This window comes from Gorilla gorilla, chromosome 15, assembly GCF_029281585.2.
Source record: "Gorilla gorilla gorilla isolate KB3781 chromosome 15, NHGRI_mGorGor1-v2.1_pri, whole genome shotgun sequence".
NCBI lineage: Eukaryota > Metazoa > Chordata > Mammalia > Primates > Hominidae > Gorilla > Gorilla gorilla.
The window spans coordinates 78,880,910-78,908,772 of NC_073239.2; the positions used below are offsets into that span (position 1 = coordinate 78,880,910).

Below are 27,863 nucleotides of genomic sequence, written 5' to 3' on the forward strand. Positions count from 1 at the left end.
CCTTCCTTACACCTTATACAAAAATTAACTCAAGATCGATTAAAGACTTAAATGTAAGACCTAAAACCATACAAACCCTAGAAGAAAACCTAGGCAATACTATACAGGACATAGACATGGCCAAAGACTTCAAGACTAAAACACCAAAAGCAATGGCAACAAAAACCAAAATAAACAAATGGGATTAATTAAACTAAAGAGCTTCTGCACAGCAAAAGAAACTATCATCAGAGTGAACAGGCAACCTACAGAACGGGAGAAAATTTTTGCAATCTATCTGTCTGACAAAGGGCTAATATCCAGAATGTACAAGGAACTTAAACAAATTTACAAGAAAAAAAACAACCCCATCAAAAAGTAAGCAAAGGATATGAACAGACACTTCTCAAAAGAAGACATTTATGTGGTCAACAGACATATGAAACAAAGCTCATCATCACTGGTCATTTGAGAAATGCAAATCAAAACCACAGTGAGATACTATCTCATGCCAGTTAGAATGGTGATTATTAAACAGTCAGGAAACAACAGATGCTAGAAAGGATGTGGAGAAATAGGAACGTTTTTACACTGTTGGTGGGAGTGTAAATTAGTTCAACCATTGTAGAAGACAGTGTGGTGATTCCTCAAGGATCTAGAACCAGAAATACAATTTGACCCAGCAATCCCATTACTGTGTATATACCCAAAGGATTATAAATCATTGTACTATAAATACACATGCATACGTATGTTTATTGCAGCACTGTTCACAATAGCAAAGACTTGGAACTAACCCAAATGCCCATCAGTGATAGACTGGATAAAGAAAATGTGGCATATATACACCATGGAATACTATGCAGTCATAAAAAAGGATGAGTTCATGTCCTCTGCAGGGACATGGATGAAACTGGAAACCATCATTCTCAGCAAACTAACACATGAAGAGAAAATCAAACACCACATGTTCTCACCCATAAGTGGGAGTTGATCAATGAGAACACATGGACACAGGGAGGGGAACATAACACACCAGGGCCTGTCAGGGGATGAGGGGCTAGAGGAGAGATAGCATTAGGAGAAATACCTAATGTAGATGACAGGTTGCTGGGTGCAGCAAACCACCATGGCACGTGTATACCTATGTAACAAACCTACACGTTCTGCACATGTATCCTGGAACTTAAAGTATAATTAAAAAAAAAAGGATGAAATGATGTATTTTGCAGCAACATGGATGGAACTGAAACCATTATCTTCAAGGAAATAACACAGAAACAGAAAGTCAAATACTGCATGTTCTCACTTATAAGTGGGAGCTAAACAATAAGTACACATGGATATGCAGAGTGGAATAATAGATGTTGGAGACTCCAAAAGGTGGGACGGTAGGAGGCGGGTGAGGGCTGAATAATGACCTGTTGGATACAATTTTCACTATTCAGGTGATATCTAAAAGGCCAGACTTCATGACACAATATATGCATCTAAGAAACCTGTACTTGTACCCCTAAAATATATTTTAAAAAAGAAAACATTCTCAGGTACTGTTTTCTGTTAATGGGTCCCACATATTACTCCTCAGACATCCTACAGAGCTGATGGAAATGGCAATTTTGCATTGGAAAGTTAGAGAAATGGGCACCGAATAACACTCTTTCAGAGGCTTTCTGTTCTCTTTTTCAAAGCCCAAAACTGTTTAGGACTAGGTCCTATTCTGTGGGGCAGAGGAGGGCAACTAGTAAAATTAGGAGTCGCAACCATATGTTTTGAGAAATGGTTGAAGAAACTACAATTGTTTAGATTACAGAAAAAATTGGGGAGGCATAGAACTGTCTTTAGCTATTTGCAGGATTGGTGCTGGCTTTCTTTGTGAGGAAGGATGTCTAAGCAGAAGATGTGGACAAAGAACGGTTGGACTGCTTGGCAGAGCCATGAGCTTCCCAGCCATCAGAAGTATTCAAGCAGATGCCGATGGTTGTCAGACAGGGTGGTATACAGTGAGGTCCTCCTTCATTTGGTGAGCTGTTGGAGGTTCTTGGTTGGGAGGAGAGTACTACTGCTGCAAAGAGTGGATGCTGTGATTCTATATAAGACGGTCTCAGGGAGAAGCAGCAGAGAATGGTAAAGCCAGTACTGTCAGAATGCACGGAGAATCCTGGGCTCTGCTCTCAGCTCTGCTACAATATTGCTGGGTATTTTGGGTGGATCTTTTGGCCTCTGACTTTAGTCCTTCGTGTGTGTGTGTGTGTGTGTGTGTGTGTGTAAAATGAAGGGTTGAGTCAAAGTCCTCCAGGGTTCCTTCTAAATTAACAGTTTTAAGATAATAGTTTTCTTAGCCTGCACATTTGATAGTTGACACAGCCCCAGAACCACTGAGGCACCTAAACCGTAGGGCAACAGCAGCAGAGCCATGTGCTTGTTAGAGCCAACAAGGACACACTACTTATGGGATTAATTTTCTTGAATCTTCCAGAGATATATCTCATTCTATACTCTTATTCAGTGACAGTTTACTGATAGGGTTATTGTGCATAAAATGACTTAAAGCAAAATGTAATCCTGGAGGTTATACTTTTTTATTCAATTAAAGTAACATGGATCTATTATGATTAAGGCATCAGGAATATGGTGATGAATAATAAGATGCCATCTCTGGCTTCAATAAACTACAGCCTAGTGGGGATAACAGCTGGATTAAATTAACAATGATGCACTTAAATGAGCTTAGTGTAAAGGCACAAGCATTGTGCAAAGGGTGCATTCATCCCTTCTGCCAGGTGGGACTTGGATAGGCTTTGTAGAGGCGTTGACTTTCCAGAGGGTCCTAACAACATGAGTAAGACTTTACCTGTGGAGAAAGTTTATTCCAGGGACAGTGATTATTATGAGGCAATGCACAAAAGTTTGGAAGTACTTGGTGTGTTTAGAAAAATGAGTAATCTGGTGAGGCTAAGCATAAAGTATCTGGAAGGTCTGCTTGGTAACCAAACTGGAAAGGTGGTCTGGGGCTGGTTTAGAAAGAGTCTTGAATGTTATAATATTTTGAGCTTTAAATTTTAGAGGAGAGCCCTAGAAGCTTTTAGGTATAACCGTATCTGTGGCTCATGTACCTAATTCTATTAGGGGTTAGTAGAATGGATTGGAGTTGTGAGGGATCTGGCAGTATCCTGCGTAAGTGTATGTGTGTAAAATAATCATTTTTCAGCCATGTTCGTGAAATCATCTCTATCTGAACCTCACTATCCTGTAAGTTTATCAAAGTAGGTTAGTCTAGCTAAGTCCTCTCCATCAGAGACCCAACTTATATTTTTGAGAAATTAAGGAGGTGAAAACTTGGGCTAGGCTTTTAAAAAACTAAAAAAAAAAAAAATTCTAAGGGAAAGGAGATGGAGGACAACCTGAAACTGGAGGCTTTCGCGGCAGTCCGGCCTCAGAATGGTAAGGGTCTGATTGAAGCACTGCGCTAAGAATGAAGTGGGTGCATATTTGGGAAGTTTCAGAGGACTTTCGAAGAGGAGAGTGAGTGAAGTCCCAGGCTTGATGATGTTAGGAATCCTGCAGGACATCCTGGTAGAGATAGACGTGCCAGATTAGAGATTTGACATATTTGGTAGCACTCAATGACAGCTAAAGCCACGAGAAAAATGCAGAAAATATGTGAAGGAATCCTTGTTAAAGTGGGAACGGTACCAAGCTCAGAATCTTGAAGATCATAAAAACTTTGTGAGGTGAGCAGAGAGGTGGAACTTTAAGAAAGTGGTTGAAGTGATAGGAAGAGAACCCTAAACCAGGAGATTCTGGTGATGACTTAGGCATACAGAAAGTAAAGTTGAAGAATAAGGATGTGCAATGTGGGTTCTAGCTCTGCCCAGAGGTTTGGGTCTTCTGATTTTAAAAGGCCATTCTGGAATCTGAGTGAGAGAGTCCTTAGGAGGAGACAGCTGAGTCATCTACCTAGTAGATGGATGGAAATAGACCTTGAGAAGATCCAGCTTTTCTTGCTCTTACTCATTGCTCACCAAGCAACCTTTTGATCTGTAATTTCATCTTAAGTGAATCCACCCCCAGATACAAGATTGGTTCTAGTTTCCTGGCCAGGAATAATCATTATAGTATAAAGGCTGGTGTTCTGATTTGTCACACATCTATGTGAAAGCACATTGACATCTCCAAGGCAAGACACAACCCTGTCCTCAGCACCTCATATCACCCTGGTTATAGAGTTAGTACACTAGACCAGAATCTCCTAACTCACAGCCAAGTACTCTTTTTATATCCACTATGTTTCTCTGCCTTTCAGCCTGTGGCTGTTTTAATTAGAATGAACCAGTCCACAGAGACTGAGTATCTCTGTGTGAACTTTAAATCTCGTATATTTTTTTCTTTTCTTTTCCTTTTTTAAAAAGAGATAGACTTTGCTATGTTGCTCAGGCTGGAGTGCAGTGGCTGTTCACAGGTATAATCATAGTGCACTAAAGCCTTCAACTCCTGGGCTCAAAGCGATTCTTCCACCTCAGCTTCCTGAGTAGCTGAGACTATAGATGCTCACCACGCCACACTGGGCTGATTCTTGTATTCTTAACCAACAAAGTCCTAGAATAGAATTTGGACTGTGATGGTGTTATTGGATGCGGCAATAAGTGAGGCTCAGCTTAAAGTCATCCTATATCATTCACAATTTTACAGCATTTGAATGATCTCGGTTAACCCATGTAAGTACTTTAGCCCCTGTGATTCTGATCTGGTGAGGGTAGCTCCGTACCCTTAGAGGATGTTCCGTAAGGAGGCACACTTTTCTGGTGAAAGTTCAGCACATAGCTTGCTATGAAATCAGGGCTTTGTTTCACAAGACTTTGTAACACGGTGCCTGCAAAACACAAGAATAAAAACACCATCTTCTGTGCCTCAAAGTCCCAGTTTTTTAGTCCTTGTCTACTTTGCGAATTAAGAGGCTTTGACAACTCCCTCTTGACCTAAATGTGTAAAATGTTGCATGTTGTTTGGGCTGTTCTAATAGCTTTTGTTTGCCCCTTTCTGAATTTATAAGGTCAAATGTAATTAGCCCCAGATATCCACATCCCCACCGGGAATGATTTCAAGGAGCAATACATGTTAAAATCTATTTAAAAGTCTCCAACCTCTTTACATCTTTCAAAAATTGTTTACGTCTCTAAATTGGCCTTGATTTTGGAAAGGTAAATGGGGGAAGTTTGGGGGAGTAACTGGGTTGAGTCAGGTACTTGTGCTCAAGGTTGGAAATAAAGGACTCTTTTAGATGGGCCTGTAGTAGTTGTGTTTTCAGATCAACACTCATGCTTGCCATATGGAGACAGACCTATGGCTTTCACAGCTGCAACCCTTTGGCCCCGTGTAATCTTCCCTTGATGTGTAGTGATAATCACCAAGTGGAATGCCTGGTACAGATGGCCTCCCATGCTTCAGTGCACAGCCCCTCTGGGTACAGATGATGTGCAGCAGAGTGATGTGGGCACGCAAGTGGGTGGAAATTTTCTAATGTGTCACAATAATAACAATGCTGAAACCTATTGCTGTTCAGCTTCCTCTAGAACTTCGGCCCACGCGGCAGCCTACTTGGTTCACAGTCCTATGTGAATGCTAGACAATTAGCAGCTGATAATGAAAAATGCCATGGGAACCAGTGGGAAAATAATAGCTTACTCCAAGGATATAATGAAATGAAATTAGCACAGACAGTAAAACAGACAATTTATGGTGTCTTTTTTTGTAATTAAAAAGAACCAGTAAATACTTCTAGTAGAGAAATCTGAGAATCGATTAGAATCCCATCTGTTTTGGAAGAGGGTTTTTGTTTTCTTTTCCCCCAGAAATTAACTCTAGAGAAACTTCCCTGTAGGAAGAGTTTCCTACTAAGGAATTTGAATAGATAAAGGATGCCGATTTTATTTGAATATATGATAGTTTTGTTCAATGGTTGTTACCTAAATGGTTGTTTGTGGTCTGAGCTTTAAAAAGGGACACTAACGCTAGATAATTGGTTTTATTGGTTAGGGCTATGCATTTTTGCTCTCATCTGAAATATCTGCAGATTTTGAATGCTCCCAACAAACAAATTCTTAGTAACAGGGTGAACTTATATCTGTGGACAGGTAACCTTTTGAACACAAGAAAATGTGTTGTCTGAGAAGTTTGGGGTTGAATGGGTCTTTCAGTATTCTTATTTCTAGATGTCCCATGTACTACTTAGGCAAGTCCTTAAGCACCCAGTTCTACACCTTACTTTGGGGGTCAGGAGTTAAAATTGGGAGAGTTTTATAATCTTTTCAAAAATATTTGTTTTAGGCTGCAAGAAAATGGTTTGTCTTTTTAAGGGTATTGGATTAGTGACAAACAATTCTGTTAAAGTTTTAGTCTCACTGTGTGGGCAGTCTTCTGTGAGTTGAAAAATAAAGTTACAAACAAATCAAAATTATATTTCACTCCAAATGTTTTCCAAATGCATTTGTTTTGGAGAGTTGAAGAAAGTCGTATGTCTTTCTTCCAAGATTTTTTTTATCTGTCTGAAGTAGACTTATCTCTCAATCTCTCTCATTTGTGAAAATATTCTCTTTTTATGTGAAACTTAAATTGCCCCATTGACTCAACAACCAATCCCCCAAAATAATGTGATTGAATATTCTCTGACATTTCAACATGACATGTCTTTATTGGGCATATGTTCCTAATTATTTCTATAATTATATTATATTCAGTATATATATATTTTAAGATAGGGTCTCACTCTGTTGCCCAGGATGGAGGGCAGTGGTGTGATCACTGCTCACTGCAGCCTCAACCTCCTAGGCTCAAGTGATCCTCCCACCTCTGCCTCCCGAATAGCTGGTACTACAGGTAGGTGCCACCATGCCCAGCTAATTTTTGTATTTTCAGTAGAGACAGGTTTCGCCATGTTACCCAGGCTGGTTTCGAACTCCTGGGCTCAAGCGTCCTTCTACCTCAGCCTCACAAAGTGTTGGGATTATAGGCATGAGCCACTGTGCCTGGCCATTAAGTTCAACAATGTTGAACTGATACAGTGATATTCATGCTGATTTTTTTTTTTTTTGGCAAATGACATAAATTGTACAAGGCTCATGTATTGCTTAATTAAATTCAGCAACATAAGCATGCCATTGAAAACCCTGCCATCCAGAAATGTTGACTGTGGCCTTATGAACTGACAAATCACCTTTTGCTGGTTTTCTATTCTCTTTCCCATCTGGGAAGATACAGGAAAATGGAGAGGTCTGCAGAGAGTGGAGAATAGCTGAAGTGTGCAGGGAAACTCAGACAAGTGAGGAAAGTCTCAGAGATTCACTCCATGGACTATTGGTGCATCTCAACCATTTTCATCATTAAATGCTGCTTCTGAGCCTACATCTGAGTATTAAAGGAAAGGAGAGCAAGTTTGCTGATAATTTTCAGCTTCCAGAAGTGTATGTGTCTGTGTGTGTTAATGCTAAGAATGTACATTTTAAACATGTAAAGCAGATAGGTTACTTAATTCTCAGAAGATGATGGACTTATTTCAACACACATATTTTATTATATTAAAGATAGCACCCCATGTATACCCCCAAATGTTGTATTCTCAAGTGTTTTGAAAAATGATTGGTTGCTAGTGACTCCATATGTTGCTATGTTTTATTTTGGAACATGTTAAAATCTCACTTAGGTTTCATTAAGCCACTTTTTTTCCTATTTTTTGAAAGGTCTATTTTTTCCTTGCAAAGAATTTGTTTTAACATGTAGTTAACGTATCTTTGTTAGTTATTAACTAGGAAGAACATTTAAGTGGAATCACCCATTTTCCTAACTTTAAATATATATTTTTTATATTTCACAGTTTCAGAAATTTTTAGAAAAATGACTGAGTATCTATGAATATTATTACGCTTATAATGCCTAACTAGCTCTGGATGTAGGACATTGGCAAAATAATATGCTGTGAAGTATCACAGACTTTGTTCTTCTCTTCTTTTAGTTCTAGAAGCATCACATAGCAAAAAAGGAAAATTAAAGCTCTCAGTGTAACTTGTTCTGTTTTAATTTTTAAGTGGCTTATTTAATTTTGTAGTTGGTTGTATAAACAACTAATATAGAAATGAGTCTAATTGTACAGATATTTTGAATTTGTGTCCTTAAGTTGCTTTTTATAGAGAACAGACACATTGGTTGTCAGTGCTTAAAGGTTTCCAATTTCTTACCTCCTTTTTGTTGATTGCAAAGAAAATCTGAACATAAACTGTAGTATCTGTGATTATGCTGGTCAAAGCAAGAGAAATGGTCCAAATATTTTTTTTAAATCTCCTCTTTGAAAACTTCAACCTCCATATAATGCCTGCCAAGTAGCTCTAGAGGTCTCCAGGAGACCTCTCTCTTGTACCCTGTGGACCAAGCCTTTTGTTCACAGCATTTGCTCTCTTGCTCTCTCTGGTTCCCCCATGGTGACCTCCTAAATTGCTAATGACACTGAAAGTCACCAGCACTGTTGCTGGAGCCAACTGCTGTCTCCACCGTCCTGTTGAATTCTGAGGTCTAGGGCCTCACCTCTTACTGCTGCTGAAATTGCCTTTGAAAACATCTCCTTGTTTTGCAAAAGCTGCCGATACCTAATGCTGTACCTTTGATTGTCACTTCCTTATCCTGGGACTGAAGGAGTCTGGGCTTGGGTCAACCTGAGTGGTAGACACCTGTGCTGTACCCAGGTCACCTCTACTCTGACCTTGTTCACTGCCTTTCCTGGGAGGCGCTGTGGTCCTTAGGGAAGTGGATTCCTGGAGGAGAATGTAGTCATGCTCAAGCAAGACCAGAATCCAAACAAAGCTTAGGTTTAAGTCAGGGACTTCTGCTGCATGACTGTTTGAAAACATCATAGAATGTTTCAAACTTCTGCTGCTTTCTAAATGGATGAGTGAAATTGAGGTTATTTCATTGGAAGGAGAACTCTCAGGTTAATGGATACTCAAAGATGGGAGGGATCTATAAGTGGCATTTTAGATTTACCTCAGGCTTTCCTCATGTTTTTAATGAGATTCCTCACACTTCCCACAGTGATGGCAGAAAGTTTATAATACCTGTGAAATTATACCTTTACTTTCTAATTGTTCATATTGTTTTTGCTCAGTTATCTGGTTCCCTCCTTACTATTTTGTTAAATAAATTTTCAGCTTCCTTTAATCTTATTTCTAGTTCTTGTTGTGAGTCAGATGGCTGCAATTGGTTAGCCTTTTTTTTTTTTTTTTTTTTTTACCCCTTCACCAACCATGGAATGAAATTTACAAACATCTAGTGACTGTGTGACATGCTGAAGCATCTCTATTTATGTCATTATATGTTCTGCCTTCTCCTTGAGCCACTGCTTGAAAATCAACAGATGGGGCTATCCAGTGGCACGCCAGACATACAGTTAACTTAGAGGAAGTTTTTAGCATGAACTGTGTGACCAAACTTTACAGCCATCTGATTTCCAATTTAGTAATTACTGGAATAATTAGATGAGTTACTCTGCAGATGGCACTTAAATTTCTTGACATATGTGCCCTTGTCATCTATAGCAGATGATATATATACTGCTTTTCTTCACTATAGCATTTGTATATAGGGATGCAACATGCCTTTAAAGCTTCCCTGTCAAAGTCTCTAATTTTGTTTAGACTCAGATGCCACCTTGGCTTATACTGATAGAGCTGTTGGCTTGCTCTGTTCGGTGTTACACATTAATTGTAGCACTGTGCTGACTACAATTCTCATGACCTATAATATTTAAACTTTATTTTTAATTCTAAATGTTGAATAATAAAATTGCAGAATCTTTAAATATGAAGGAAATAACTCTCAAAATCTAAGGAAATTATGATTTTAAAAAATATGTATATTTTGAATTTAAAACTTTTTTTGAGATAAAATTCATATATCGTAAAATTCAGACCCCTTTAATAATGTTTTCAAGGTTCACCCATAATGTAGCATGTATTAATACTTCAGTTTTTCAGTCTTTACCGTAGCAGGATGGTATATAGTACTTAACTGATTTATTGAGGTGTGATTAACATACAAAAGCTGTGGGTGTTTAGTGTAGACAGGTTGATGTGTTTGCAGATAAGTATGTACCTGTGAAATGATCAAGCCATTATCACTATCAATGGTATAAACTTGTTCATTGCCTCTAAAAGTTTCATGCTGTCCCTCCCCACTATTTTGGGGGTGAAGTCAAGAGTACTTAACATAAAATCTACCCTTTTAGCAAATTTTTTACATATACAATACAGTATTGTCGATCATAGGCCCTATATTGTACAGTAGATCTCCAGATCTTATTTAGTTTGTATAAATGAAACTTGATATTTGTTGAATTACAACTCCCCATTTTCTGCTCCAGCCGCTGGCAACTAACATTCTCTCTGCTTCTATGTGTTTGACTATTATAAATCTATTGCATATATGAGATCATGTGGTACTGTATTTATCTTTCTCTGTGTGTCTTATTTTACTTAGCATAATGTTCTTTAGGTTCATCCATGTTGTCACAAATGGCAGGATTTCTTTTTTTTAAGGCTGAATAATATTTTATCTTATGTATATACCACATTTTCTTTATCCATTCATCCATTGATGGATACTTAGGTTGATTCCGTATCTTGGCTATTGTGAATAATACTTCAATGAACATGGGAGTGCAGATATCTTTTTGAGATTCAGATTTTAATTCCTTTTTGAATGTATGTACAAGCTAGATTGCTGGGTCAAGTGGTAATTCTATTGTTAATTTTTTGAGGAATATCCATCTTGGTTTTCATAGTGTCTGTACCCATTTACATTCCCATCAACACTGTAAAAGGGTTCCCTTTTCTTCATATCCTCCCCAACACTTGCTCCTTTTTTCTTTTATTTTTCTCTTTCTCTTTCTTTCATAATGGTCATTCTAACAGATCTGAGGTGATATCTCATGGTGGTTTTGATTTGCATTTCCCTGATGACTAGTGATTTTGAGTACCTGTTGGTCATTTACATGCCATCTTTGGAGAAATGCCTATTTAGGTCCTTTGCCCATTTATTAATTGGGTTATTTGGTATGTTTGCTATTTAGTTTTAGGAGGTCCTTATGTATTTTTAATATTAATCCTTTATCAGATATATGGTCTGAAAATATTTTCTCTCATTCCATAGGTTACCTTTTCATTTGGTTAATTGTTTCCTTTGCTGTGCAGAAACTTTTTAGTTTGATGTAATCCTGTTTGTTTATTTTTGCTTTTGTTGTCTGTGCTTTTGGTGTCCTATCTAAGAATTGATTTGCCCAGTTCAGTGTTTAGCAGCTTTTAAAACTACGTTTTCTTCTAAAAGTGTTATTGTTTCAGATCTTATGTTTAAGTCTTTAATCCATTTCGAGTTGATTTTTGTGTGTGGTATGAGATAAGGGTCCAATTTCATTGTTTTGCATGTGGATATCCAATTTTACTGAACCATTTGTGGAAAAGACTGTTCTTTCCCAATTGCGTACTCTTGATACCGTTGTCAAAGATCAGTTGACCATATTCATGTCTGTTTATCACTGGGCTCTTTATTCTGTTCCATTGAGCTATCTCTCTGTTTTTATGTAAGTGCCATACTGTTTTGATTACTGTAGCTTTGCAATATGTTTTGACATCAGGGAGTGTGCTACCTCTAGCTTTTGTTTTTCTTACTCAGTATTGCTTTGGCTATTAAGAGTCTTTGATGATTTCAAATAAGCTTTAGGATTTTTTTTTTCTATTGCTTTAAAACATGCTATTGTGATTTTGACAGGGATTGCATTAAATCTATAGATTTTTTTTAAATCTATACATTGCTAAAATAGACAATATTTATTATTCCAATTCATGATCATGAGATGTCTTTCCATTTATTTGTATCTTTTAAAATTTCTTTCATCAATGTTTTGTAGTTTTCCATGTGTAAGCCTTTCACCTCCTTAAGTTTATTCTTAAGTATTTTATTCTTTTTGATATTGTAAGTGCAATTGTTTTCTAATTACTCATTCAAATAGGTCATTGTTAGTGTATAGAAGCACAACTAATTTTTATATGTTAATTTTTAAATCCTGCAGCATTACTGAATTCACTGATTAGTTCTAACAGTTTTTTTTTTTTTTTTTAAGAGTCTTTAGGGTTTTCTACATTGAAGCTTATGGCATCTGCAGACAGAGAAAGTTTTAACTGCTTCCATTCTGATTTGGATGACTTTTATTTCTTTTTCTTGCCTAATTTTTCTGGTTAGGACTTTCAGGACTGTATTGGAGAGCACTTTTGGTGATGGGAGTATGGTCATCCTTGTCTTATTTTGGATCTTAGAGGGAAGCTTTCCACTTTTCATTGTTGAAATGATGTTACCTGTGGGCTTTGAATAAGTGGCCCTGATTTTGTTGAAGTAAGTTCCTTCTATACTCATTGAGAGTTTTTCAATTATGAGACAATGTTGAATTTTGTCAAATGCTTTTTCTGCATCTATTGAGATGATTATGTGATTTTTATCTTTCATTATGTTAATGAGGCATACTTCATGGATTGATTTGTGTATGTGGAACCATCCTTGCATCACAGGGGTAAATCTCAGTTGATCTTGATGTATGATCCTTTTAATGTGCTGTAGAATTCAGTTTGCTAGTGCTTTTGTTGAAGATTTTTGTATATTCATTTATCAGGGAAATTGGCCTCTAGTTTTATTTTCTTGTGGTGGTTTTGTCTGGTGTTGGTATTTGGTGATAATGGCCTCATAAAATGAGTTTGGAAGTGTTCCCTCTTCTTCTCTTTTTAAGAGTTTTAGGATTGTTATTAATTCTTTAAATGTTTGTTAGAATAAACTTATGAAGCCATCTTGTCCTGGGCTCGACTTTGTTGGGAGTTTTTTGATTATTCCTTCAATATCCTAATTTGTCATTGGTTTGTTCAGGCTTTCTGTTACTTCTTGTTTTAGGTAGGTTGTATATTGTTAGGAACTTCTCCATTTCTTCTAAGTTGTCTAATTCATTTATGTGTAATTATTCATAATATTCATTTATGATTCTTTTTAATTGTAGGTTCAGTTGTAATATCTTCCCTTTCATTTCTGATTTTGAGTTCTCTTTTTTTTCTTAGTTCAGCTAAGGGTTTGTTGATTTTGTTTATCTTTTCAGAAAAACAACTCAGTTTTTTCAATTTTTAAAATTGTTCTTCCATTCTCTAGTCCATTTTTTTTCTGATCTTACCTTTACTATTTTCTTCCTTCCGCTAATTTTTTGTTTAGTATTTTTTTATTTTTCTGTTTCTTGAGGTATATAGTTAGGTTTTTTATTTGAGATCTTTCTCCTTTAATGTACGTATTTATTGCTTTAAACTTCTCTTCTAGTACTGCTTTCCTGAGTCACATATGATTTCGTATGTTGTATTTTTTGTGTCTTGATAAATATTAATTTCCTTTTTGATTCATTCTTTGACCTCATAATTATTTGCATGTTATTTAATTTCCATGTATTTGTGAATTTCCCATTTTTTCTGTTATTTCAGTTTTATTTCATTGTGACTGAAAAATATATTTGTAATGATTTCAGTCTTCTTAAGTTTGTTAAGAATTGTTTTGTGACCTAGCATGTTATCCATGCTGTAGAATGTTCTGTGTGTAATTGAGAAGAATGATTACTCTGCTGCTATTGGGTGGAATGTTCTGTATGTATCTGTTAGGTCCATTTGGCCAGTAGTGTTATTTAGTTCTGCTGTTTATTGATTTTTTTTGTCTAGATGGTCTATATATTATAGAGAGTAGGATATTGACGCCTTTTATTATATTGCATTGCTACCTATTTTTCACTTCAGATTTGTCAATGTTTGTTTTATATTTCGGGTATTTTCATGTTTGGAGCATATATATTTTTAGTTGTTATAGATCCCTGTAGAATTGACCCTTTTGTCATTATGAAATGCCCTTCTTTGTCTCTTGTGACAGTTTTTGTCTTAGTGTCCATTTTGTCTAATATGAGTATAGCCACTTTGCTGTCTTTTGGTTACTATTTGCGTGGAATATCTTTATCGACCATTTTCCTTTTCAGCCTATGTGTGTCCTTAAATCTAACGTGACTCTTTTATATGTGGCATATAGTTAGGTCTTATTTTTTGTTTTAATCTATTCAGCCATTATATGTCTTTTAATTGGAACATTTAGTTCACTTATGTTTAATGGAATTATTGATAGATAAGGGTTTACTATTGCCGTGTTGCTAATTGTTTTCTGTCTCTTTTGTAGTTCTCTTCTTCCTCTCTTTTTCTCTTAGTGTCTTTCTTTGTGTTTTGATTTTTTTATAGTGGTATGCTTTGATTAATTTTTTTATCTTATGTGCATCTACTGTACTTTTTTGTTATGGAGTTTACATTGAACAGTTTATAATTATAGCAGTGTATTTTAAGCTGATAACTTCAATCACATACACAAGTTCTGCACTTTATGTCTTCCCCCAACGCTTTGTGCAACTGATGTCATATTTTGTTTCTTGCTATGTTATGTTTTTATGAACAAATTTCTGTGGTTATAGTTATTCTTACTATCTTTTCTTTTAATTTACATTCTGGTGTTAAATGAGATTTACACACTACCACTACAGTAACACAATATTCTGTGTTTACATTTACCTTTAGTAGTGAGTTTCATATTTTCATATTCTTTTGTGTTCTTTAGCATCTTTTCATTTCCACTTGAAGAATTCCCTTGAGTACTTCTCGTAAGGCAGGTCTAATGGTGATGCACTACCTTAGTTGTTTTGGGGGGCTCGGGGGACAGGGTTTCACTCTGTCACCCAGGCTGGAGTGCAGTGGTGCAATCATGGGTTCACTGCAGCCTTGACCTCCCAGGCTCAAGTGATCCTCCCACCTTAGCCTCCCAAGTATAATAACTGAGACTACATGTCTACGCCACCATGCCTGACTAACTTTTAAATTTTTTGTAGAGATGGGGTCTCTCCATGTTGCTCAGGCTGGTCTCGAACTCTTGTGCTCAAGTGATCTGCCCACTTCAACTTCCTTAACTCAGTTTTTATTTGGGAAAGTCTTTATATCTTTTTCATTCTTAAAGAACAGTTTTGGTTTTTTGCTTAGGATTGCCTTCTTCATTCAGGCTCTTTTTTGTTTGCATATGAATTTTAAAGTAGTTTTTTCTAATTCTGTGAAGAATGTCACTGGTAGTTTGATAGAAATAACACTGAATCTATAAATTGCTTTGGGCAGTATGGCCATTTAAAAAATATTGATTCTTCCTACCCATGAGCATGGAATGTTTTCCTGTTTGTGTCATCTCTAATTTCTTTGAGCAGTGTTTTGTAGTTCTCATAGTAGAGATCCTTCACTTTCCTGGTTAGCTGTATTCTGAGGTATTTTATTCTTTTTGTGTCTATTGTGAATGGGATTTTGTTCTTGATTGGCTCTGAGCTTGGATATTACTTGTGTATAGGGATGCCAGTGATTTTCATACATTTATTTTGTATCCTGAAACTTTGCTGAAGTTGTTTATCAGATCAAGGAGCTTTTGGGCAGAGACTATGGGGTTTTCTAGGTATAGAATAATATCATCTGCAAACATGGATAGTTTGACTTCCTCTCTTCCTATTTGAATGCTCTTTTTTTCTTTCTCTTGCCTGATTGCTCTGGCCATGACTGCCATACTATGTTGAGTAGGAGTGATGAGAGAGGCCATCCTTGTCTTGTGCTGGTTTTCAAGGGGAATGCTTCCAGGTTTTGCCCATTCAGTATGGTGTTGGGACAGAACTGGGAGGCATCACATTACTTGATTTCAAAATATCCTACAAGGCTACAGTAACCAAAACAGCATGGTATTGGCACAGAAACAGACACTTGTATCAATGGAACAGAATAGAGAGCCTAGAAGTAATGCCATACACCTACAATCATCTGATCTTTGACAAAGTCAACAAAAATAAGCAATGAAGAAAAGACTGCCTATTCAATAAATGGTGCTGGGATAACTGGCTAGCCATGTGCAGGAAATTAAAACGGGACACCTTCTTTACACCATATACAAAAAATTAACTCAAGATGGATTAAAGACTTAAATGTAAAACCTAAAACTATAAAAACCCTGGAAGGTAACCTAGGAAATACCATTCTGGACATCAATCCTGGTAAAGATTTTATGACAAAGATGCCAAAAGCAGTTGCAACAATGACAAAAATTGACACCTGGGACCTAATTAAACGAAAGAGCTTCTGCACAGCAAAGGAAACTGTCAACAGAATAAACTAACAACCTACAGAATAGGAGAAACTATTTGCAAACTATCCATCCAACAAAGGTCTAATATTCAGAATCTATAAGAAACTTAAAAAAACTTACAAGCAAAAATGAGCAACCCTGTTAAAGAGTGGGCAAAGTACATGAACAGACACTTTTCAAAAGACATACACGTGGCCAACAAGTAAGTGAAAAAATGCTCTGTGTCACTAATCATTATATAAATGCAAATCAAAACCACAAAGTGACATCATCGTATACCAGTCACAATGAATATTATTAAAAAGTCAAAAAATAACAGATGCTGGCAAGGTTGTGGAGAAAAGTGAACACTTATACACTGCTGGTGGGAATGTAAATTAGTTTAGCTATTGTGGAAGCAGGTTAGTGATTTCTGAAAGAACTTAAAACAGAATTACCATTCAACCCACCAATCCCATTAGTGAGTATATAGCCAAAGGAATATAAATTATTCTACCATAAAGATACGTGCATGCATATGTTCATTGCAGCACCATTCACAATAGCAAAGTCATGGAATCAACCTAAATGCCCATCAATGGTAGACTTGATAAAGAAAATGTGGTACATACATGCTGTGGAATACTACATAGCCATAAAAAAGAATGAGATTATGTTCTTTGCAGCAACATGGATGGAGCTGGAGGCCATTATCCTAAGTAAACTAACACAGGGACAGAAAATGAAATAACACCTGTTCTTACTTATAAGTGAGAGCTAAACATTGAGAGCATAGGGACACAAAGAAGGGAACAACAGACACCAGGGCCTACTTGAGGATGGAGAATGGGAGGAGGGTAAGATTTGAAAAACCACCTATTGGATACTGTGCCTATTACCTGGGTGATGAAGTAATCTATACACCAACCCCTGTGACATGCCAATTTAGCTACATAAAAAACCTGCACATATATCCCTGAACTTAAAAGTTAAAAAAAAAAAGTTTTGCCAGGTAAATATTTTTGTTTTGTAGTTTTTCTCCCAGTACTTATATCATCCCATTGTCTTCTGTCCTACAAGGTTTCTGCTGGGAAATTATCTGATAGTCTGTTTGGGGGTCTCTTGAATGTGACATGTGGCTTTTCTCTTGATTCTTTCAAAATTCTTTGTCTTTGACTTTTGACAGTTTAATTCTAATGTGTCTCGGTATAGATCTTTTTGTGTTCAATCTAGAGAGTTTTGAGATTCATAAATCTGGATGTCTATGTTCCTCCCAGTATTTAGGAAGTTTTGGTGATTATTTCCTTAAATATACTCTTTGCCCCTTTCTGTATTCTCCTTTTTGGACTTCCATAATGCATGTATTTGTTCACCCGAGAGTGTCTCATGAGTCTTGTAAACTTTCTTTACTCTTCATTCTTTTCTTTCTGTTCCTCTGACTGGATAATGTGAAATGACTTATCTTTGTGTTCACTCATTCTTTATTCTGCTTGAGTAAGTTGAAGCTCTCTCTTCAGTTCAGACATTGTATCTTCAATTCTAGTATTTGTGTTTGGTTCTTTATTTCTTCTGGCTTCTATTTCTTAGTTGTACTTCTCATTTTGCTCACATATTGTTTTCCTGATTTAATCAGTCTATTTGTGTTTTCTTGTAGCTCACTGAGCTTTTTAAAGATGGTTATTTTGATGTATTTGTCAAGCAGTTTATGTATCTCCATTTCCTTAGGGTCAATTTCTAGAAGTGCAATAGTGTCCATGGAATAACTTAATCGATAAATATTGTGTAAGTTCTGACTGCCCCACTGACCAGTTGTTCTTCCATCTCTTTCCCTCTCCTCAGGCCTTCCTATTCCTTGAGACACAACAATATTAAAATTAGGCCAATTAACAACCCTCCAATGGCCTCTAAGTATTTAAGTGAAAGCAAGAGTCTCTCACTTTAAATCAAAAGCTGAAAATTATTATACTTCATGAGCAAGACATGCCCAAAGCTGAGATAAGCCAAAAGCTAGGTCTCTTGTACCAAACAGCTAGCCCAAGTTGTGAATGCAAAGGAAAAGTCTTGAAGAGAATTAAAAGTGCTACTCCAGTGAACACACAAATGATAAGGAAGCAAAACAGCCTTATTGCTGATATGGAGAAGGTTTTAGTGGTCTAGATAGAAAATCAAACCAGCTATAGCATTCCCTTAAGGCAGTGCCTAATCCAGAGTAAAACCCTAAGTCTCTTTAATTCTATGAAGGCTGAGAGAGGTCAGGAAGCTGCAGAAGAACAGCTTGAAGCCGGAAGAGGTTGGTTCCTGAGGTTCAAGGAAAAAAGCCATCCCCATTACGTGAAAGAGCAAGGTGAAGCAGCAAGTGCTGATGTAGCAGCAGCAAGTTATACAGATGGTCTACGTAAGATCAGATCTTCAATGTAGACCAAACAGTCTTCTATTGGAAGAAGAGGCCACCTAGGATTTTCATGGCTAGAGAGGAGACGTCAATGCCTGGCTTCAAAGCTTCAAAGGGCAAGCTGGCCCTGTTGGTAAGGGCTAATGTAGCTGGTGACTTTAAATTGAAGCCAATGCTCATTGACCATTCAAAAAATTCCAGGACCCTTAAGAATTATGCTCAGTCTTGTCTGCCTGTGCTTTAGAAATGGAACAACAAAGCCTGGATGACAGCACATCTATTTATAGAATGGTTTACTGAATATTGTAAACCCACTGTTGAGACTTACTGCTTGGAAAAAGGAGACTCCTTTCAAAATATTACTGCTCACTGACAATGCACCTGGTCATGCAAGAGCTCTGATGGAGATGTATAAGGAGAAAAATGTTGTTTACATTCCTGCTAACACAACATCCACTCTGCAGCCAATGGTTCAAGGAGTAAGTTCAACTTTCAAGCTCATTATTTAAGAAATATGTTTTGCAAGGCTATAACTTCCATAGATAGTGATTCCACCGACTCATATGGGCAAAGTACATTGAAAACATTTGGAAAGGTTCACCATTCTAGATGCTATTAAGGACATTTATGATTCATGGGAGGTCAAAATATCAATATTAACAGGAGTTTGGAAGAAGTTGATTCTAACCCTCTTGGATGACTTTGTGGGGCTCAAGAGTTCAGTGGAAGAAGTAACTGCAAATGTGATGGAAATAGCCAGTGAACTAGAATTAGAAATGGAGCCTAACGATGTGACTGAATTGTTGCAATCTCATGCTCAAAGTTGAACAGATGAAAAGTGGCCTTCCTATAGATAAACAAAGAAAGTGGTTTCTTGAGATAGAATCCACTCCTAGTGAAGATGCTGTGAACATTGTTGAAATGACAACAAAGGATTTAGGATGCTGCATAAACTTAGTTGATATAGCAGTGGAAGAGTTTGAGAGGATTTTGAAAGACGTTCTGCTGTGGATAAAATGCTCTCAAACAGCATCATATGCTACAGAGAAATCTTTCATGAAAGGAAGAGTCAATTGATGAGGCAAACTTCATTGTTGTCTTATTTTAAGGTAACAGCCACCCCAACCTTCAGCAACTACCTGTCCTGATCATTCAACAGCCATAACATTGAGAAATCCTCCATAAATAAAAAGATTATGTTTCACTGAGGGATTAGTGATTTTTAGCTTTTTTTTTTAGCAATAAAGTATTTTTAATTAAGGTATGCACATGGTTTTTTAAAGATATCCTGCTATTGCACATTTAAGAAACTACAGTATAGTGTAAACATAACTTTTATGTGCACTGGGAAATAAAAAAATTGTGTGACTTGCTTTGTTGTGATTTTTGCTTTATTGTGATGGTCTGGAGCTAAACCTGCACTATATCCAAGGTATGGCTGCATTTTCAATTCTCTTGGGTGCATACCTAGGAGTGGAATTGCTGAGTTATATTTGGAATTTTAAACATGTCTAAACAGGGCCCTTTTTGTGCAACCCTGATTAGGCAATCCTATAAGTCTTGTGTTGCCGCCTTCTGAGTCATTTCTATGACACTACTTATTTAGAAAGCATGTAATCGAATCTACAGTTTAACATAGCTATGGCTAAGAGTCCTTCATGCACTTCTTTAGACTTCTCACTAAGTACTCATAAGCACAGAAAAAGATGAAATTGAAATTAATAGATTCCGGAAGAAACATGAACTCTTTTGAAATAACCAAACTTGCCTTTCTCTAACCTTTCTCTAACTGAACTAAGCTTTCTCTTTCCTTAGCTAGACTTGAACTTATTTCTAGTGTTCCCCATCCCTCACCCCTGCCCCAACCTGAAAGCATGGAGAAAGACCATATCTTAACTGTTTGTCTCTGACTCAGATATTCAAAGGTCATAATAGTGCATATGCCAGAGTGGTTATAAGCATGTTTTAACTTCTTTAACTTAGTGAAAATGTGTAGGGAATGTTTAATATCTGTCAGATTGTAGAGGAAAAAACAAATAGGGAAAAACGAAAGTTTGTAGCTGAAGAAATAGTAATGTAGTTTAAGATGGAACAAGAGCAGTTGAAATAGAATAAATTATCGAAGATGCAATTGAAGAAAACTCTCCTAAGCTTGAAAAAAAAATTGTGGATATCTGATGAAATCTGGCTTCCAGGAAAAATGAACAATAGAGACTCACAGAAAGATACATTCTGGTAAAATTTTTGTGTTATAAAGGAAAAGCTTCTAGTAACATACAGACTGAAAGATTCTGTTGCCCACAGAGTAACGAAAAGTAAGCTGCATCATCACACTTATTTATGGAGCATTAAGGCTAAAAGGTAATGGAGCAATGTCTGTATAGTTTTGGGAAGAAAAAAATATTGGGACTTACTTAAAAATGTTATACCCATCCATAGTTAAGCCATTACTACAAGAATTGTTATTAACAAAAATGTTTCTTCTCCAAAAAAGCAGAGTTATTTTGAGTAACATAAGGGCCATTTTCTACACTTTTTCTTGTGTCTTTGGAGATTATATTGAATAATCTCTTCATATTACCTTCACTCTGTGAATGTTTTTACATTAAATTCATTAATATAAGCATATGAAATAGTATCTCAATTATGATTTAAAAAAGTTAAGAAAAAATTATTTACCAAGCTAAAATATTAACCGTGACAGGTGATAAGATTGAATATTATCATCATTTTTATATTTTCTAATATTTTCCAAACATTCTATTCTATGCATGAATTGCTTATTTTTTCTTTAACTTATTTAAAAATAATTAAAACTTTTTAATAAATACAAATATTTATAAGCCGAAACAGAGAGGTCTTTACAATTTTATATTTGCCACGTAGATAAAGTGACTGAAAGGAAGCACACAAAATCTTAGTAGTGAGTTGTTTTATATTTTTCCATATTTTGCAGATTTTATGTAATGAGTTTCATGCTGCTTTTATGATGGAAAAAGATCCTTTATTCAAAAATAAAAATTTAATTTCATTAATTAATGACATTATAAGATGCAGATGTTTCTGCTTATACATGAATCCTCTTTTTCCTAAGACCTATCTTAATGTAAATCATATCCTATGTTGGTAGTTTTGCTGACACCCTTGAGGTATGTCTTTCCAGGAGTTTTCACTGACAGGCACATTGGCCAATGTGTTGTATCATAGAAGAGTTCCAACATTTATTCAGGCAACAAATTATCTATTGAATGCTTACCTTATGCTAGCTGCTGGGAGTACAATGAGTAACTCAGACATAGTCCCTGTTCTTATAAAGTTTAAAATTTAACATTTGAAATTGGTTGAAGAAGCTGTCAAGGGCTTGGTAGGTGGCAACACACTGTAGAAGCATCCAGCTTTGTCTAGAAGAACAAGAAAGGTTTCAAAGGAAGCATGGTATCAGATTAGCCAGAGGAGCAGTTGTCCCAGGGAGTTGAAATATGCAAAGATCTGGAGGTGTGACCTACGTTTGGGGAACCAGAAATAGGTGAACACAGCAACAAGAAAGAGTTTGATGTTGGGGAGTGATGAGCGATAAAGACTGGAATCAGTATCCAGGTCATGAAGGGCCTTGTAACCTGAGTTAGGGAATTCAGATTTTGTCCTCTGGGTAATGGGATGCCATTGGATGGTGCATTAGTTTCCTAGGGTTGTTATTGCAACAAATTACCACAAACTTGGTGACTTAAGACAACAGAAATCTACTCTCACAGTTTTGGAGGCCAGCAGTTCAAAATCAAGGTGTTGGCAGGTTGGTTCTCTGGAGGCTCTGAGGGAGAATCTGTTCCGTGCCTGTCTCCTAGCTTCTGGTGACTGCTGGCCACCCTTCACACTCCTTAACTTGAGGTTTTGTAACTCGAATCTCTGCCCTGGGCTTCATGTGGCTTTCATCTCTCCATGCCTTCTTTTTTTGTCCTTATGAGTGTCTCATAAGGACACGCATCATTGAATTTAGGTGCTACCCTAATCTGGGATGAACTCATTTCAAAATCCTTACCCTAGTTACATCTTCAAAGACCTTTATTCCAAATAGGGTCACCTTCTGAGACTCATGGTGAACATATGTGCTTGAGGCCACAGCTTAACCTGCTACAGGAGGCTTTAGAAGGGCAATTGAACAAACTTATAAATGAAATGACTTATACATTTCAGAATGATTGTTCTGGCTATTGTGTGGAGAATGGACTTGAGGGGGCAAGGTTAGAAACAGGGAGGTCAGTGGGAATCTAGGTATAGAGTACCAGGAACTTTAGAGGTAAGAAAGTGGAGACGAGGCTGGGTGCGGTGGCTCATGCCTGTAATCCCAGCACTTTGGGAGGCCGAGGTGGGCAGATCACTTGAGGTCAGGAGTTCAAGACCAGCCTGGGGAATATACCGAAACCCCGTCTCTACTAAAAATACCAAAATTAGCTGGGTATGGTGGCGCACGCCTGAAATCCCAGCTACTCAAGAGGCTGAGGCATGAGAATCGCTTAAACTCAGGAGGCGGAGGTTGCAGTGAGCCAGGATCGCGCCACTGCATTGTAGCCTGTGTGATGGAGTAAGACTCTGTCTCAGAAAAAAAAATGGTGATGAGTGCAGAAGATACTTTGAAGATGGTTGATTGTGGAAAGAAGAAGATAAAGGGGTGTGGTTGAGGAGCATGTGGTGGTGAGGAGGGAATTTTAAAGGATGGGAGACACCTGGTTCATTTCTCATGCAAATGAGAAAGACACTGCATTCACAAGGGAGAGTGGCTGACAGTATAGGAGTGAAGGGCAAAAAGCTAGAGAGAAGAGGAGGATGGGATCCAGACCTCAGACTGAGTACAAAGCAGCTGGTCCATCCCATATTTGACTGCTCCTAGATATTTTAGTAGCTCTGGAAAGTTGGTGATGAGAAAGATGGTTTACTCCTATTTAAGGACTCTGTTTGTCAAGTGCCACATCAATTACTTTCCATGTGTTACCTCTGTTAATCTTTGATGTAGCTGTGTTTATTTTCTCCTTTTATAGTTTAGCACACTGAAGCACAAAGAGGTTAAATAATTTGCCGAAGGCCACACAGATAGTAAGTGGTATGTCATTTCAACCAAGCACTGTGACTGCTGATCCCTTGCCTATAACTACTGCTACCGGGTACTGCTTCTGAAGGGAGAGGGCATAATCAATATGCATGTACTTTATTTTTCATGGTATGTGTTGGTTTTGATAGCAGGCACTGTTGTTATTTTGCAGACTATAAAGCTATTATCTTGCCTGCTATTTTTGTTTTGTTTTGTTTGTTCTTATATTGGCTTGCCACTAGGTTGATTCAGTAAGGCAGTATCATTTATTTCTTTATCTTTTCAAGGTGTTGAGATTGGTTTGATTAATCTTTTCTGTATTTATCTGGGTAGTAAGGTTAGGTGAGTATTATCCCTTCATATTATTAAGGCTTTGTATTATTTGTATTATTAAATCATATATTAAACCTGCCCACTGATTAAAGCTGCTCTTAGGAGATTCATTTTCATAAGCGTTCACATATACCCAATTCCCTTGAATCATTCTTAATGACATTTGTTCTGTAATCTAACCCTTTATACAAGTTAATTTCTGGATGTCTTTACTGAATGTTACTTTGGCTCAAATGTCACTTCCTTAGAGGATTCTTCTCTAAACTCTGAACTAGCTCCTCTGGTCTCCCTGTTATATATACTCATAGCTGAATGCAATGGCTGGGACTCTTTGAGGCATACTGGGTAGTACTTAGGTAGGTCAGTTAAAGGACAGAGTTTTTTGATACTGATGAGGAGGAGGAGAGGAAAAAATGGAATTTCATCTGCCAAAATTCTAAAATATTAGTAGTCAAAACTACAATTTGCATTTCTTATATGGATGGCATGAATTATTAATTTTCTTATTGCTGTTGATAACCATGATCAAATTGCACAGCTGGATTTGCAAAAATGTATCCAGGAAATGACTTTCACTCCAATCGCTAATATTGATAGAATTATTTATCTGAAAATTTGTCTCAAGTGATGATTGTGTAAGCTTTAGGCAGCTGCATTTTTGGAGACTTGCTTTTATAACACTGGTCAACCATGTCCAGCTAAACCCATTTGATTGAACTCTGTCTTAATTGTGTGTTTGAAGTTGAATACTGGGCTGAGGACAGGAGCAAGAAGAGTTGTACTCCAGGTAGAAGAAACTACACATTCAAAGGTATAGAGGTCTCTCATCTGAGGAGCCAGCATCACAGGATGTACTGGCCAACAGTCCTTTTCCTTTTCCCGGTACACAGTCTTGGGGGATGTCAGCCAGAGTCAGGACTTGTAGAGTGTTTGTCATTTCTCATTAATAAAAGTAAAAATTCTGAATAGCATTGATCACAATTTGTTAGAACTGAAACTTAGGTCTTTCTCACTGTGATGATATATTTTTCTTTGTGTTCTCTCACCAGTCACTCCTGAAGCCATTGGCTTCTTGTCTGCTGTTGGGGTCTTTATTGTTCTTCTGGCCGTCCTCTTCCTCTTCATCAACAAGAAGCTGTGTTTTGAAACGATAGGAGGCCTTCCTTTCCTGGAGCACCGAGGGAAAAGAAAGCATTCTAAAGACAAGACTGGGATTCACAAGGGGCTGGGTAAGCATTATGCTTCAAATTCTCCTGGGCTTGGCAACTTGCTGTGGTCTTGGTCAGGGTGGACATGATGAATCGACTTTACTAAAGAATACATTCTCTTTATGAAAGTAATGTTCTCCCTAGAGCTCAAGGAGCAGATGGGAAGAGGCTCTGACTACCACTTCCCATCTTCTTAGCTCTTTAGAAGTCTCTGTTAAGTTTTCCTCTGATGAATGCTTGGAGAAAAAATATGTGTTCTGTTTGACAAGAGCCTTGATGCGTTTTAGTCTCATGTTAGAACGATGTTGACATTTCACTTGTTAGCTGTTTTTGAGATTTTTCAGTGCTCAGGACCATGTCCCACCTTGTATGGCAATGGTCACTTTTCCAGAGGGAGGTTTTTACTATTTAAGCTCACTGAGTATACTATGTCACTTACTCACTGCCTTCAATTTGATGAGGGAAGAATAACACACTTAAAGAAATAATTGGCTTCCTGCTCTTAAAGGACATATTCTATTTTCAATTACTGAAGCCTAGAACTTTGTGATACAGGATGTTCTTACAGAGGGATGGTTATCATCACACAGATGTGGGACATTTAAAGAGAGTACTCTTATCTTACAGATGATAACTTTGCTGTTTTTTTTTTATCAGTCTGATTATTACTCTCCTTTTCCATACCCCACAAGGTATGGGGCATGATGTACCTGGTCAAGGAGCAACCTTACATTTTTTTGAGTGAAGGGAAGGTCTTGAGGAGAGTACCCTCCAGGTATCCTACGTTCTTGATGTGTTCTAAGTATGCCTGGACCAAGGAGAGTATTTGGGTTACTGATATGGCAGCTTTTGTAGCCATGGATAGTTCAGCTTTTTTGCCTTGTTACAAGAAAGGCATAATGTAGGAATAAAGGCATATTATCTACTGCTTATAACAAATTATCCCAAGACTTAGTAACTTAATAAAAATTCATTATCTAACAGTTCTTGAAGTTCAGAAATTGAGGAGTGGCTTAGTTGGGTGATTCTAGATCAGGGTCTGTTGTAAGGCTGCAGTTAGAATGTCATCTCAAGGCTTCAGTTAGAATGTCATCTGAAGGCTGGACTGTGGTGTCAGAGTCCCCTCCAGGATGGCAAAAGGCCTCAGATCAGATCCATGTGGAACCCTCCACAAGGCTACTTGAGTGCTTTATGATGTGGCAGCTGGCTTTCCCTGGAGTGAGAGATCCATGAGAAAGCAAGGAGCCACTGCTCTTTTTATGCCCTAGCATGGGAAGTCTTACAATGTCACTTTTATCACATTGTGTTTGTTCATTGAGCACAGCTCAAGCTCTATGTTTAGGAAATTCACTTCTACTTTTTGAGGGGAAGAGTATCAAAGAGTGTGCAGATATATTTTTAAATATCTATGTGAGATAATAATAATGGGAGAGGTGTAAATTGCAGATTTGGCAATTCCTTTGGCATTCCTGCTATCGCAGTGGCCTTATTTTTTGAACTTCCCATGGGACATATGACTTATTCTGAAAATAGAATGGAATATTTTAATTACAGCTTGCCATGCAAAAGCTGGGACTTATGAATGGTTTAGACACTACTGTCCCAGCTGGGACATAGGTGAGTGAGATGAACAGATGTCTGTTTGGCCATGGGGTGGTATGAAGGTAGGATTCATCATGATTTTATTTCTCTCCCTTCAGCAGCTGGCTGTCACTCGTTATGTGACCTTGGCAAATTATGGAACCATTATGAACTTCAGTTTCCTTGTTTGCGTATTGGGATTATCAGTACATCTCTCACAGGGTCAACCTAGATTAAATTAATTAATTCTGTAGAGACACCAGCATAGTGCCTATAGCAATGCAACAGCAATAGCAAGTCACAGTAATGGCTGCTAGGAATGACATCACATATTAATGAATTGTATTCATTACTTAAATTGGGAGATTAAAGTTGGTGATGTTTTCTCCTTTGCAAACTATAATGGTTATGAGGAACTGAGGTTAGAACTATTTAAAATATTTCCTTTTTGTCTTGTTTGACATTTTATCTGAATATTTTAGAGACAATTATGAATTATACTTGCAAATAAGTTGAGGTTTTAAGAATGTTGAAACAATAACAATAAAGCATGAACAAAAGCTGTTCACTCAGGAAACACTGAAAAATACATGTCTCAAATTCAGAGTGGGGTCATGTAAAGGGAGCTTTAAAAATAGTTTCTTCAGGAGCATCCCCAAATTATAATGTCTAAAAAGCAAACACCTTCACTTTGACATTTCTCCTTTTACAAGTTTAATTATTGTTATCAAAAGTCTTTGAAAAACGTGCTTCTACCCCCGATTGTGTCTAACCTTTGATATTTGCCTTAATTATCCTCAGAGTACTGATTTCTCAGCGAAGTTGGGATGTTCTTAACATATTTTGACAAACGTAAAGAAGGAAGGCAGGCAGCCTAGTGTGGTGGGAAGAAGCCCAGTACAGACAGACAGAGCTTAGTTTTGCCACTAATTGGCCACGATATTTTGGGAAACTCACTTCACCTCTCTGAGCCTTAAGTCTTCATTTGCAAATTGATGAGTCTGGATTAGGCTTCTCCCATTCTCATTCTGTGATTCTGTTTGGTTCTTAGGGT

The 27,863-nt window shown here is 37.2% G+C and overlaps 1 protein-coding gene and 1 long non-coding RNA gene across 11 annotated transcripts in view; one reads left to right on the top strand and one right to left on the bottom strand.

Moving 5' to 3' along the window:
• SYT16 (synaptotagmin 16) overlaps positions 1-27,863 on the top strand; it is a 318,945-nt gene that overhangs the window by 133,485 nt on the left and 157,597 nt on the right. For all 9 annotated transcript variants that reach the window (XR_010130767.1, XR_010130766.1, XR_010130764.1 and 6 more), the window contains exon 2: positions 25,070-25,249. Coding sequence is in view for 1 of the 9 variants with exons in the window: in XM_055361139.2 (XP_055217114.2) it covers positions 25,070-25,249 (180 nt within the window). In the remaining 8 variants the exon portion in view is untranslated. The remainder of the gene's footprint in view (positions 1-25,069; positions 25,250-27,863) is intronic.
• On the bottom strand, positions 4,491-27,855 carry LOC129526545 (uncharacterized). Of its 2 annotated transcripts, none has more exons than XR_008671219.2 (3): positions 27,767-27,855; positions 21,861-22,005; positions 4,491-4,852 (listed from the first exon to the last, which is right to left on the bottom strand). It is a non-coding gene; the product is annotated as an uncharacterized lncRNA (long non-coding RNA). The 2 variants fall into 2 exon arrangements; XR_008671220.2 differs by having other exon boundaries at positions 27,772-27,829.